General features: G+C 44.6%; 1 protein-coding gene across 1 annotated transcript in view; it reads left to right on the top strand.

Moving 5' to 3' along the window:
- Positions 1–12,235, top strand: part of LOC135514414 (glutamate receptor ionotropic, delta-2-like) — a 557,726-nt gene that overhangs the window by 473,398 nt on the left and 72,093 nt on the right. The window contains exon 12 of the mRNA XM_064937891.1: positions 11,991–12,129. Coding sequence (XP_064793963.1) covers positions 11,991–12,129 — 139 coding nt within the window. The remainder of the gene's footprint in view (positions 1–11,990; positions 12,130–12,235) is intronic.

The raw sequence follows: 12,235 nt of genomic DNA, 5'->3' as shown, positions 1-12,235 counted from the left end.
TCGAGGACGTCGTCTCCATAGTGACTGTACGTACATACCCCAACCAAAAGCCATGGATTACAGGCAACATTCGCACTGAGCTAAAGGGTAGAGGTGCCGCTTTCAAGGTGCGGGACTCTAACCCGGAAGCTAACAATAAATCCCGCTATGCCCTGCGACGAACCATCAAACAGGCAAAGCGTCAATACAGGGCTAAGATTGAATCATACTACACCGGCTCTGACGCTCGTCGGATGTGGCAGGGCTTGCAAACTATTACAGACTACAAAGAGAAGCACAGCCGCGAGGTGTCCAGTGACACGAGCCTACTAGACGAGCTAAATTACTTCAATGCTCGCTTCGAGGCAAGCAACACTGAGGCATGCATGAGAGCCTCAGCTGTTCCGGACGACTTTTTCGATCACGCTCTCCGTAGCCGACGTGAGTAAGACCTTTAAATAGGTCAACAGGGGCCAGACGGATTACCAGGACATGTGCTCTGGGCATGTGCTGACCAACTGGCAGGTGTCTTCACTGACATTTTCAAAATGTCCCTGATTGAGTCTGTAATACCAACATGCTTCAAGCAGACCACCACAGTCCCTGTGCCCAAGAACACAAAGGCAACCTGCCTAAATGACTACAGACCCGTAGCAAGTGCTTTGAAAGGCTGGTAATGGCTCACATCAACACCATTATCCCAGAAACCCTAGACCCACTCCAATTTGCATACCGCCCAAACAGATCCACAGATGATGCAATCTCCATTGCACACCAAACTGCCCTTTCCCACCTGGCCAAAAGGAACACCTATGTGAGAATGCTGTTCATTGACTACAGCTCAGCATTCAACACCATAGTACCCTCAAAGCTCATCACCAAGCTAAGGATCCTGGGACTAAACACCTCCCTCTGCAACTGGATCCTGGACTTCCTGACAGGCCGCCCCCAGGTGGCGAGGGTAGGTAGCAACCCATCTGCCACACAGATGATCACCGACAACGACGAGACAGCCTATAGGGAGGAGGTCAGAGACCTGGCCGGGTGGTGCCAGAATAACAACCTATCCCTCAACGTAACCAAGACTAAGGAGATGATTGTGGACTACAAGAAAAGGAGTACCGAGCACGTCCCCATTCTCATCGACGGGGCTCTAGTGGAGCAGGTTGAGAGCTTCAAATTCCTTGGTGTCCACATCAACAACAAACTAGATTGGTCCAAACACACCAAGACAGTCGTGAAGAGGGCACAACAAAGCCTATTCCCCCTCAGGAGACTGAAAACATTTGGTTTGGGCCTCAGATCCTCAAAATGTTCTACAGCTGCACCATCGAGAGCATCCTGACTGGTTGCATCACTGCCTGGTATGGCAACTGCTCGGCCTCCGACTGCAAGACACTACAGAGGGTAGTGCGTACGGCCCAGTAATGTACATCACCGGGGCAAAAGCTTTCTGCCATCCAGCACCTCTATACCAGGCAGTGTCAGAGGAAAGCCCTAAAAATTGCCAAAGAGTGCAGTCACCCTAGTCATAGACTGTTCTCTTTGCTACCGCACGGCAAGCGGTACACGGAGCGCCATGTCTAGGTTCAAAATGCTTCTTAAACCTCTTGATACTCCCCATCCCGGATCCGGGATCGTGAATAAAGACTCAGGCTCAGTAGCATAACGCAACGTTAACGATTTCTGAAAATCGCAAATAAAATGAAAATAATGCACCTGCTCTCAAGCTTAGCCTTTTCTTAACAACACTGTCATCTCAGATTTTCAAAATATGCTTTTGAACCATAGCAATTCACTAATTTGTGTAAGAGTATGCAAAGCTAGCTTAGCATTTTGAGTAGCATTTAGCACGCAACATTTTCACAAAAACCAGATAACCAAATAAATAAAATAATTTACCTTTGAAGAGCTTCGGATGTTTTCAATGAGGATACTCTCAGTTACATGGCAAATGTTCAGTTTTTCCTGAAAGAATCTTTGTGTAGGAGAAATCGCTCCGTTTTGTACATCACATTTGGCTACCGAAACGAACCGAAATTTCAGTCACCAACAACGTCAAACTTTTTCCGAATTAACTCCATAATATCGACCGAAACATGGCAAACGTTGTTTGGAATCAATCCTCAAGGTGTTTTTTCACATATCTCTTCATTGATATATCGTTCGTGGAAGCCTGCTTTCTTCTCTGAATTCCATGGAAAAATAGTTGCAGCTGAGGTTTGCGCACCAATTTCGGCGCAGGACACCGGGCGGACACCTGGTAAATGTGGTCTCTTATGGTCAATCTTCCAATGATATGCCTACAAATACGTCACAATGCTGCAGACACCTTGGGGAAACGACAGAAAGGGCAGGCTCATTCCTCTCGCATTCACAGCCATATAAGGAGACAATGGAAAACGGAGCCTAAAAAATCCTGCTGATTTCCTGGATGCCGTTTCATCTTGGTTTTGCCTGTAGCTCACGTTCTGGGGCACGCACAGAGAATATCTTTGCAGTTCTGGAAACCTCAGAGTGTTTTCTTTCCAAAGCTATCAATTATATGCATAGTCGAGCATCTTTTTGTGACAAAATATCTTGTTTAAAACGGGAACGTTTTTCATCCAAAAATTAAATAGTGCCCCCAGAGTTTCAAGAGGTTCTATCCTTCTATCCTTAAGCCATAAGACTCCTGAACAGCTTACCAAATGGCTACCCGGCCTATTTGCACTGACCCCCCCACACGCACATTTTTACGCTGCTGCTACTCTCTGTTTATTATCTATGCATAGTCACTTTAACGCCATGTACATATTACATGAATTACCTCAATTAACCTCTGCCCCCACACATTGACTCTGTACCGGTACCCCCTGTATATAGCCTTGTTACTGTTATTTTATTGTTGCTCTTTAATTATTTGTTATTTTTCTCTTTTCTTGTTTTTTTTGTTTTTTTTTTATAAATTTTTTTCAGTTTATTTAGTAAATACTTTCGTAACACACATTTTTTCTTAAAACTGCATTGTTGTTTAAGGGCTTGTAAGTAAGCATTTCATTGTATTCTGCGCATGTGACAAATACAATTTGATTTGATTTGTTTAAGGTATCCTGTGGTCTGTGTCCTGAGCGCTCTGGGGCAGGTTATCATCAAGGATCTCTCTGTACTTTGCTTCGTTTATCTTTCCCTCAATCCTGACTAGTCTCCCAGTCCCTGCCGCTGAAAAATATCCCCATAGCATGAACCTGCCACCACCATGTTTCACCGTAGGGATGGTGCCAGGTTTCCTCCAGACTTCAAGGTTGTCATTCAGGCCAAAGAGTTCTATTTTGGTTTCATCAGATGAGATAATCTTGTTTCTCATTGTGTCTTTTAGCAAACTCGGCCATCTCTGGGAAGAGTCTTGGTGGTTCTATCATTTAATAATGATAGATGCCACTGTGTTCTTGGGGACCTTCAATGCTGCAGAAATGTTTTGGTATCCTTCCCCAGATCTGTGGCTCGACACAATCCTGTCTCGGAGCTCTACAGACAATTCCTCATGGCATGGCTTTTTTTAGACAGGTGTGTGCCTTTCCAAATCATGTCCAATCAATTGAATTTTCCACAGTTGGTCTCAGGATGCGCCTGAGCTCAATTTCGAGTCTCTTTACCAAATGGTGTGAGTAAGTAAGTAAGGTATTCCTGTTTTTTTATGTAAATATATATTAGCAAACATTTCTAAAAACCAGTTTATTTTATCCATTTTAGAATAAGGCTGTAATGTAACAAAATGAGAAAAAGGGAAGTGGTGTGAATACCTTCCGAATGCACTGTATGTACTGTATATGATGATTTGTATAGACATTATGGATAGTATATGAATAGAAAAGGTGTGTACAGCAATAGTTATATTGACTAAAATTATCACTACTCCCGCTCTCCTTCCCTAGCGCTTGAAGGCACCAGGCTCCCAAACATTCCGAACCCCTGCCACCATCATTACGCACACCTGCCTTCCCTCGTCACACGCATCTGCAAATTATTGGACTCACCTAGACTCAGTCACCTGTTTATTACCTCCCATATATTTGTCAGTTCTCCGGCTGTGTTCCCGCTGTTGCACTGACTGTCGTTCGTCATTGTGTACCCATGTGCAGACTCTGTTCCTGATTTGTTCTTTGTCTGTCCCTCATTAAATAAATGTTCTACTCCCCGTACCTGCTTCTCGACTCCAGCATTGTTCCTTACAGAATGTAGAAGCCATCAAATGAAGCATCAGAGAGTGCTGGCTTTCCAGTTGGTGGTGACATCGGGTCCGGCGGCCGCTGCCGATGGATCCTGGGGTGCCTAAGCCAGCTCGTCGGGCTGTCACGCCCGAGCTGGCTCGAGAGGTTTCTTGTCCCAGGTTGGCTCGGAAGGCGACCATCCCATGTCAGGCATCAGCAGGATCGTCAGGTTTTTACGCCCAGCCGGCTTGTCAGGCTGCTATGCCTCAGCCAGATCATAGGGCTCCCACGCCTCAGCGGGATCGACAGGCTTTCACGCCACAGCCGGAGAGACAGGCTGCTATGCCTCAGCCGGGTTGCCAGGCTCTCACGCCTTGGCTGGCCCGTCAGGCTTGCCCAGGTTGGGACGCCGAGTGGCACCCCTAGAGGGTGGTTGGGGGGTACTGTAACGTCTGCTTCCCCTCTCCCTCCCTGGCACTCAAAGTCGCCAGGCTCCCCAGCATTCCGCACCCCTGCCACCATCATTACGCACACCTGCCTTCCCTCGTCACGCGCATCAGCAAATTATTGGACTCACCTGTACTCAATCACCTGTTTATTACCTCCCCTATATTTGTCAGTTCCCCAGCTCTGTTCCCCGCTGCTGGTACTGATTGTTGTTTGTCATTGTGTACCCGTGTGCTGATGCTGTTCGTGGCTTGTTCTTTGTCTGTCCCTCATTAAATGTTCCACTCAACATACCTGCTTCTCGATTCCAGTGTCGGTCCTTACAAGAATACAGTATACACAGTACTGGTGAAAAGTTTGGACACAGATACTCAGTCAAGGTCTTTTCTTTATTTTTACTATGTTCTACATTGTATAATGATAGTGAAGAAACCAAAACTATGAAATAACACACATGGAATCATGTCATAACCAAAAAAAGTGTTAAACAAATCAAAATCAAAATAGATTTTAGATTTTAGATTCTTCAAAGTAGCCACCCTTTTGCACACTCTTGGCATTTTCTCAACAAGCTTCATGAGGAATATTTTTCCAGTCTTGAAGGTGTTCCCACAAATGCTGAGCTCTTGTTAGCTGCTTTTCTTTCACTCTGCGGTCCATCTCATCCCAAACCATTTCAATTGGGTTGAGGCCGGGGGGATTGTGGAGTCCAGGTCATCTGATCCAGCATGCCATCATTGTCCTGTTGAAAAACAAATTATATTCCCACTAAGCGCAAACCAGATGTGATGGCGTCTCGCTGCAAAATGCTGTGGTAGCCATGCTGGTTAAGTGTGCCTTGAAATTCTAAATAAATCACTGACTGTGTCACCAGCAAAGCACCCCCACACCATCACACATCCTCCTCCATGCTTCACGCTGGGAACCATAATGCGTTTGATTGGCTCCAATGCATTAAGAAGGAAATCAATTCCACAAATTAACTTCTAACAAGGCACACCTGTTAATTGAAATGCATTCCAGGTCACTACCTCATGAAGCTGGTGGAGAGAATTCAAAGCATGTGCAAAGCTGTCATCAAGGCAAAGGGTGGCTAGTTTAAAGAATCTCAATTATGTAATATAGTTTGATTTTTTAAACATTTTTTTGGGGTTACCACATGATTCCATATATGTTATTTCGTAGTTTTGATATCTTCACGTTTATTTTTACAATGTAGAAAATAGCCCATTGAGTAGGTGTGTCCAAACCTTTGACTGGTACTGTACAGTACATATGAAGTAGGTTAAATAGTATGTAAACGTTATTAAAGTGACCAGTGTTCAATGACTATGTTCATAGGGCAGTAGTCCGATGCACGGTTGAGTACCTAGTGGTAGCCGGCTAGTAAAAGGGACTAAATTTCAGGGCAGGGCACTGGGCGGGGGCCGGTTAGTGGTGACTCTTTAACAGGAGAAAGAGTAGTTTATCAATCTCTCGGTCTCATCTTTGATGCACCTCTACTGTCCCTACGCCTTCTAGATGGTAGCGGGCTGAACAGGCCATGACTCGGGGGGCCAAGCCAAATTTCTTCAGCCTCCTGAGTTTGAAGAGGCCCTGTTGCGTCTTCTTCACCACACTGTCTGTGTTGACCATTTGTCAGTGATGTGTACGCCGACAAACTTTAAGCTTTTCACCCTCTCCACTGCGCCCCGTTGATGTGGATGGGGGCGTGCTCCCTCTGCTGTCTCCTGAAGTCCACAATCAGCTCTTTTGTTTTGTTGACGTTGAGGGAGAGGTTATTTTCCTGGCACCACTCTTCCAGGGTCTCTTCCCTGTATGCTGTCTCGTCGTTTTTTGGTAATCAGGCCTACCACTGTTGTGTCATCTGAAAACTTGAGTTGGAGATGTGCGTGGCCACTCAGTCAAGGGAGAACAGGGAGTACAGGAGGGGGCTGAGCATGCACCAATGTTGAAGGGGGCAGGGTTCTAAAGTAGTGTCCCAAAGAGTATGACTACTAAGGTAGTGTTAGTTTGGTGTTTCAGATAACATGACTACTGAGGTAGTGTTAGTCTGGTGTTTCAGACAGCATGACTACTGAGGTAGTGTTAGTCTGGTGTTTCAGACAGCATGACTACTGAGGTAGTGTTAGTCCGGTGTTTCAGACAGCATGACTACTAAGGTAGTGTTAGTCTGGTGTTTCAGACAACATGACTACTAAGTTAGTGTTAGTCTGGTGTTTCAGACAGCATGACTACTGAGGTAGTGTTAGTCTGGTGTTTCAGACAGCATGACTACTGAGGTAGTGTTAGTCTGGTGTTTCAGACAACATGACTACTAAATTAGTGTTAGTCTGGTGTTTCAGACAGCATGACTACTGAGGTAGTGTTAGTCTGGTGTTTCAGACAGCATGACTACTGAGGTAGTGTTAGTCTGGTGTTTCAGACAGCATGACTACTGAGGTAGTGTTAGTGTGGTGTTTCAGACAACATGACTACTGAGGTAGTGTTAGTCTGGTGTTTCAGATTACATGACTACTGAGGTAGTGTTAGTCTGGTGTTTCAGACAGCATGACTACTGAGGTAGTGTTAGTGTGGTGTTTCAGACAACATGACTACTGAGGTAGTGTTGGTCTGGTGTTTCAGACAACATGACTACTGAGGTAGTGTTAGTCTGGTGTTTCAGACAGCATGACTACTGAGGTAGTGTTAGTCTGGTGTTTCAGACAACATGACTACTGAGGTAGTGTTAGTCTGTTCCAGACAACACGACTACTAAGGTAACAGTAGCGGTAGCGGTGTTGAGAGGCCGTGCTCAGACAGTTAGGCAGCAGCAGGCTCTACGTCGGTCGGCTCACTGACCTTGGACTGATTGGCATTTTCTTCCCCTCCCTGAGAGAGTTAGGAGCAGAATAGCCTCTCCGGTTGCCCTTAGAGAAATGTACAAGTATTCCAACAGCCGTGAAGGGTTCTTGACAGTGTTTCATGGCTTTTTCTCTTTGATTGGAAATCCACTTTGGACTGAGTGTCCTGCCTGCACTGTCAGGACTGCCGGGCGGAACTGTAAGGGCCCTTTTTAGTGGGATGCGGACTCCTTGACTGGCAGACTGATCAGCTGACAGTCAAAAACAGCCATTCTCTGACCTTGGACTCACTTGTGGCTGTGGGAAAATATTTTCAAAGCTAGCCCTGTGGACTGAGGTTGCCTGAAAACAAACTCACTCTGGGCAAACATTTTGAAGCCTTGGGGGCATGACTTTGATCACTGCCTTCACTGTGTATTAGGTTTGGAGCTGAGTTTAACAAATCAATCCATGTGTTCTTGCTTTTTTCCTAGATGGACCTGCAACAGTCTCTCTTTCTCACTCATTCTCTCTCACCCCAACCTCCCTCTTTATCTCTCTTCTTATCTTCCACCCGCATTCTCCTTGTCTAAATGCATTTGTGGATTAGAAACGTGGTGCTGCTTACAGAATGATTTGTGTGAATGTATGTGCATGTACAGTATAAGTATGTTTGCAAAGGAATGAAAAAAAGGAGGGTGGAATGGAGAGAGAGAGAAAGAGTGAGCTGGGTGGAGTAGCAGTAGCAGTATGTTGCCCCTAGCCTGGCTAGAAATCAAAGGCAGGCAAGGAGAACCTGGTCAAAATGGTAAGGCTGATTCGATGTGCATAGCAGGGTGGCTTTGAACCAAGTCGCAGGACTCCCTAATAAAAGTAGCATTACACTCTGGCTCATTCTCTAAAGATCAACATCCTACAGCCGAGAAAATGGGATTGCAATCAGCTTCAACTACATCCTCCCATAGCAATCTCTCTCTCTCTCCATGGCAGGCCTTAACTTCAGGGGAGAGCTTTTTTCACTCACGCTGAGATTCCACCAAATAGTCTCCCTCTCTCTTGTGCTGTCCGTCTGAATCGTCTCGGTGTTATTCAAATGTAATGGACAGGCATATCTGCAGTCTTTGGCCGTGTGAGCATTAAGGGCTATCACGTGAGACCATTATGATCCAGAGGGATGACATTCACATTAATTCTCTACGTAGAACACCGTCCTTTCTACTGTCACATTTGGACCCAACAGCCCGGCTAGATCAACTGTACAGCAACAGGCACTTTGTTTACAAAACTCAACATGGCAATCAATGTTCTAGTGGAAATTGTATTTTGGACAATATTACATCCATCACACATTGTTATGTATAAATTTCAGCAGCAGAAACCATCTATTCTGAAGTTCTGTCGGATGACGTCCCAGAATAATTTCACAATCAAAAAGGTGTCTCTCGCAGATCTATTAACATCCCTTTTTCCTAATGTGACTGCCCCTACCGGATGTCTTAATACTATAGGTTACTGTCTAGATATGGTTCACGATTACTTTATTTTATGTCAGAAATTATGGATGGGGTCCATATTATGTACAGTGGGGCAAAAAAGTATTTAGTCAGCCACCAATTGTGCATGTTCTCCCACTTAAAAAGATGAGAAAGGCCTGTAATTTTCATCATAGGTACACTTCAACTATGACAGACAAAATGAGGAAAAAAAATCCAGAAAATCGCATTGTAGGATTTTTAATGAATTACGGTGGAAAATAAGTATTTGGTCAATAATAAACGTTTCTCTCAATACTTTATTATATACCCTTTGTTGGCAATGACAGAGGTCAAACATTTTCTGTAAGTCTTCACAAGGTTTTCACACACTGTTGCTGGTATTTTGGGCCATTCCTGCATGCAGATCTCCTCCAGAGCAGTGATGTTTTGGGGCTGTTGCTGGGCAACACGGACTTTCAACTCCTTCCCAGGATTTTCTATGGGGTTGAGATCTGGAGACTGGCTAGGCCACTCCAGGACCTTGAAATGCTTCTTACGAAGCCACTCCTTCATTGCCCGGGCGGTGTGTTTGGGATCATTGTCATACTGAAAGACCCAGCCACATTTCATCTTCAATACCCTTGCTGATGGAAGGAGGTTTTCACTCAATCTCTCAATCTCACAATCCATGGCCCCATTCATTCTTTCCTTTACACGGATCAGTCGTCCTGGTCCCTTTGCAGAAAAACAGCCCCAAAGCATGATGTTTCCACCCCTTAGGTTCACAGTAGGTATGGTGTTCTTTGGATGCAACTCAGCATTTTTACCAAAAAGTTATATTTTGGTTTCATCTGACATTCTCCCAATCTTCTTCTGGATCTTCCAAATGCTCTCTAGCAAACTTCAGACGGGCCTGGACATGTACTGGCTTAGGCAGGGGGACTCGTCTGGCACTGCAGGATTTGAGTCCCTGACGGCGTAGTGTGTTACTGATGGTAGGCTTTGTTACTTTGGTCCCATCTCTCTGCAGGTCATTCACTAGGTCCCCTCGTGTGGTTCTGGGATTTTTGCTCACCGTTCTTGTGATCATTTTGACCCCATGGGGTGAGATCTTGCGTGGAGCCCCAGATCGAGGGAGATTATCAGTGGTCTTGTATGTCTTCCATTTCCTAATAATTGATCCCACAGTTGATTTCTTCAAACCAAGCTGCTTACCTATTGCAGATTCAGTCTTTCCAGCCTGGTGCAGGTCTACAATTTTGTTTCTGGTGTCCTTTGACAGCTCTTTGGTCTTGGCCATAGTGGAGTTTGGAGTGTGACTGTTTGAGGTTGTCGACAGGTGTCTTTTATACTGATACAAGTGCAAACAGGTGCCATTAATACAGGTAACGAGTGGAGGACAGAGGAGCCTCTTAAAGAAGAAGTTACAGGTCAGTGAGAGCCAGAAATTACATTTACATTTAAGTCATTTAGCAGACGCTCTTATCCAGAGCGACTTACAAATTGGTGAATTCACCTTCTGACATCCAGTGGAACAGCCACTTTACAATAGTGCATCTAAATCATTTAAGGGGGGGGGGTGAGAAGGATTACTTATCCTATCCTAGGTATTCCTTGAAGAGGTGGGGTTTCAGGTGTCTCCGGAAGGTGGTGATTGACTCCGCTGTCCTGGCGTCGTGAGGGAGTTTGTTCCACCATTGGGGGGCCAGAAATCTTGCTTGTTTGTCAGTGACTAAATACTTATTTTCCACCATAATTTGCAAATAAATTCATTAAAAATCCTACAATGCGATTTTTCTGGATTTTTTTCTCATTTTGTCTGTCATAGATGAAGTGTACCTATGATGAAAATTACAGGCCTCTCTCATCTTTTTAAGTGGGAGAACTTGCACAATTGGTGGCTGACTAAATACATTTTTGCCCCACTGTATCATGTTGTGTCCCTCCAAAATGCTTGTTTTTACTGATATTCACATGGCAGACAATGAAACTGAAATACATGGATATTACAATACATTAACAATAATACATTCAGGTTGAAATCACAAGTGAAATTCATGACATTGTGTACATTCAGAGTACTCTGAGAGGCCACACTTGTGAACACTAGAAAAAGCTCAAGGTCAAGTTCAAGCATCAACCAATCAGACAAGCATCAGAATCATGTAGTCACCAAAAAAGTGTTAAACAAATCAAAATATATTTCATATTTGAGATTCTTCAAAGTAGCCACAACCAGCTTCACCTGGAATGCTTTTCCAACAGTCTTGAAGGAGTTCCCACATACGCTGAGCGGAAGCACTTATTGTTTCCAATATTTTTGCAGTTACCTGTACAACATTATAGCCTACTTATCATATGTGTTTTACGAAAGCCTAACATACAGTCAAAGCACATAAGAATATTCAAACTACTCTACAATAGCAAGAACATGTTAACAGAACACAAATAGCATTCAGGCCATATGAGCTCATGTCAACTGGAAATTTAATTCATCAGACAGATTAACCCAGAGGGCAGCACTGGATAGAATGGGTGTCAGATATTTTATTGAGTCTTTGCTGAAGAGATTGAAATGACTGGCACTTATTCCACATGCGAGCACAATGATCTGCGAGCTACAAGGATAAATTAGGCACATTTATAACAGGCTTCAATGAAGGTGAGGCTGAAGCTCTACAGATCCATCATGGAGCTATGGTTGTCTTTCCCAGGAAGAGGTTCCCCTCTCCCTCCCCTCTGCAGTGCAAAGCAAAGGTTTTGCATTAATACAGAGAACAAACAGATGTGCCTTAGTCCTGACTGGCCTGTCTGGGGAAATACACACTCTACATAGAGCATACATTTATCTCTTTATGAAAATGCAAACAACTGGAAGAAAACAACATCATATTGTCGAGTTGCACTGGAAAGCCTGCCTTTGTGGGTCGTAATATGTTGTTGTGTGTGGAAATTGGTATACCTGACATCACAAATGAGGTGTCCTCTGAGAAATGATTGTCCTTTTTTTATGCACAACCATACCTGCCGTTTGACTGCCATTTTTATTTTGTCTCTCGTCCTGGTCTTGTTGTCAGGTGGTGAGGTTCCGTATACCACCCTGGCCACGAGGATGATGATGGGGGTATGGTGGCTCTTTGCTTTGATCGTCCTCTCCTCCTACACGGCCAACCTGGCTGCCTTCCTCACCATCAGCCGTATCGAGAACTCCATCCAGTAAGTAACTGACACACACCACCGCTCAGGGGGACGTTTCCCCTCGGTACACATCTAGGATCAGCTTTCCCTCCTCCAATCCTAACCTTAACCATTAGTGGGGACA

This window comes from Oncorhynchus masou, chromosome 25, assembly GCF_036934945.1.
Source record: "Oncorhynchus masou masou isolate Uvic2021 chromosome 25, UVic_Omas_1.1, whole genome shotgun sequence".
NCBI lineage: Eukaryota > Metazoa > Chordata > Actinopteri > Salmoniformes > Salmonidae > Oncorhynchus > Oncorhynchus masou.
This window is presented reverse-complemented; position numbering and strand designations above follow the sequence as displayed.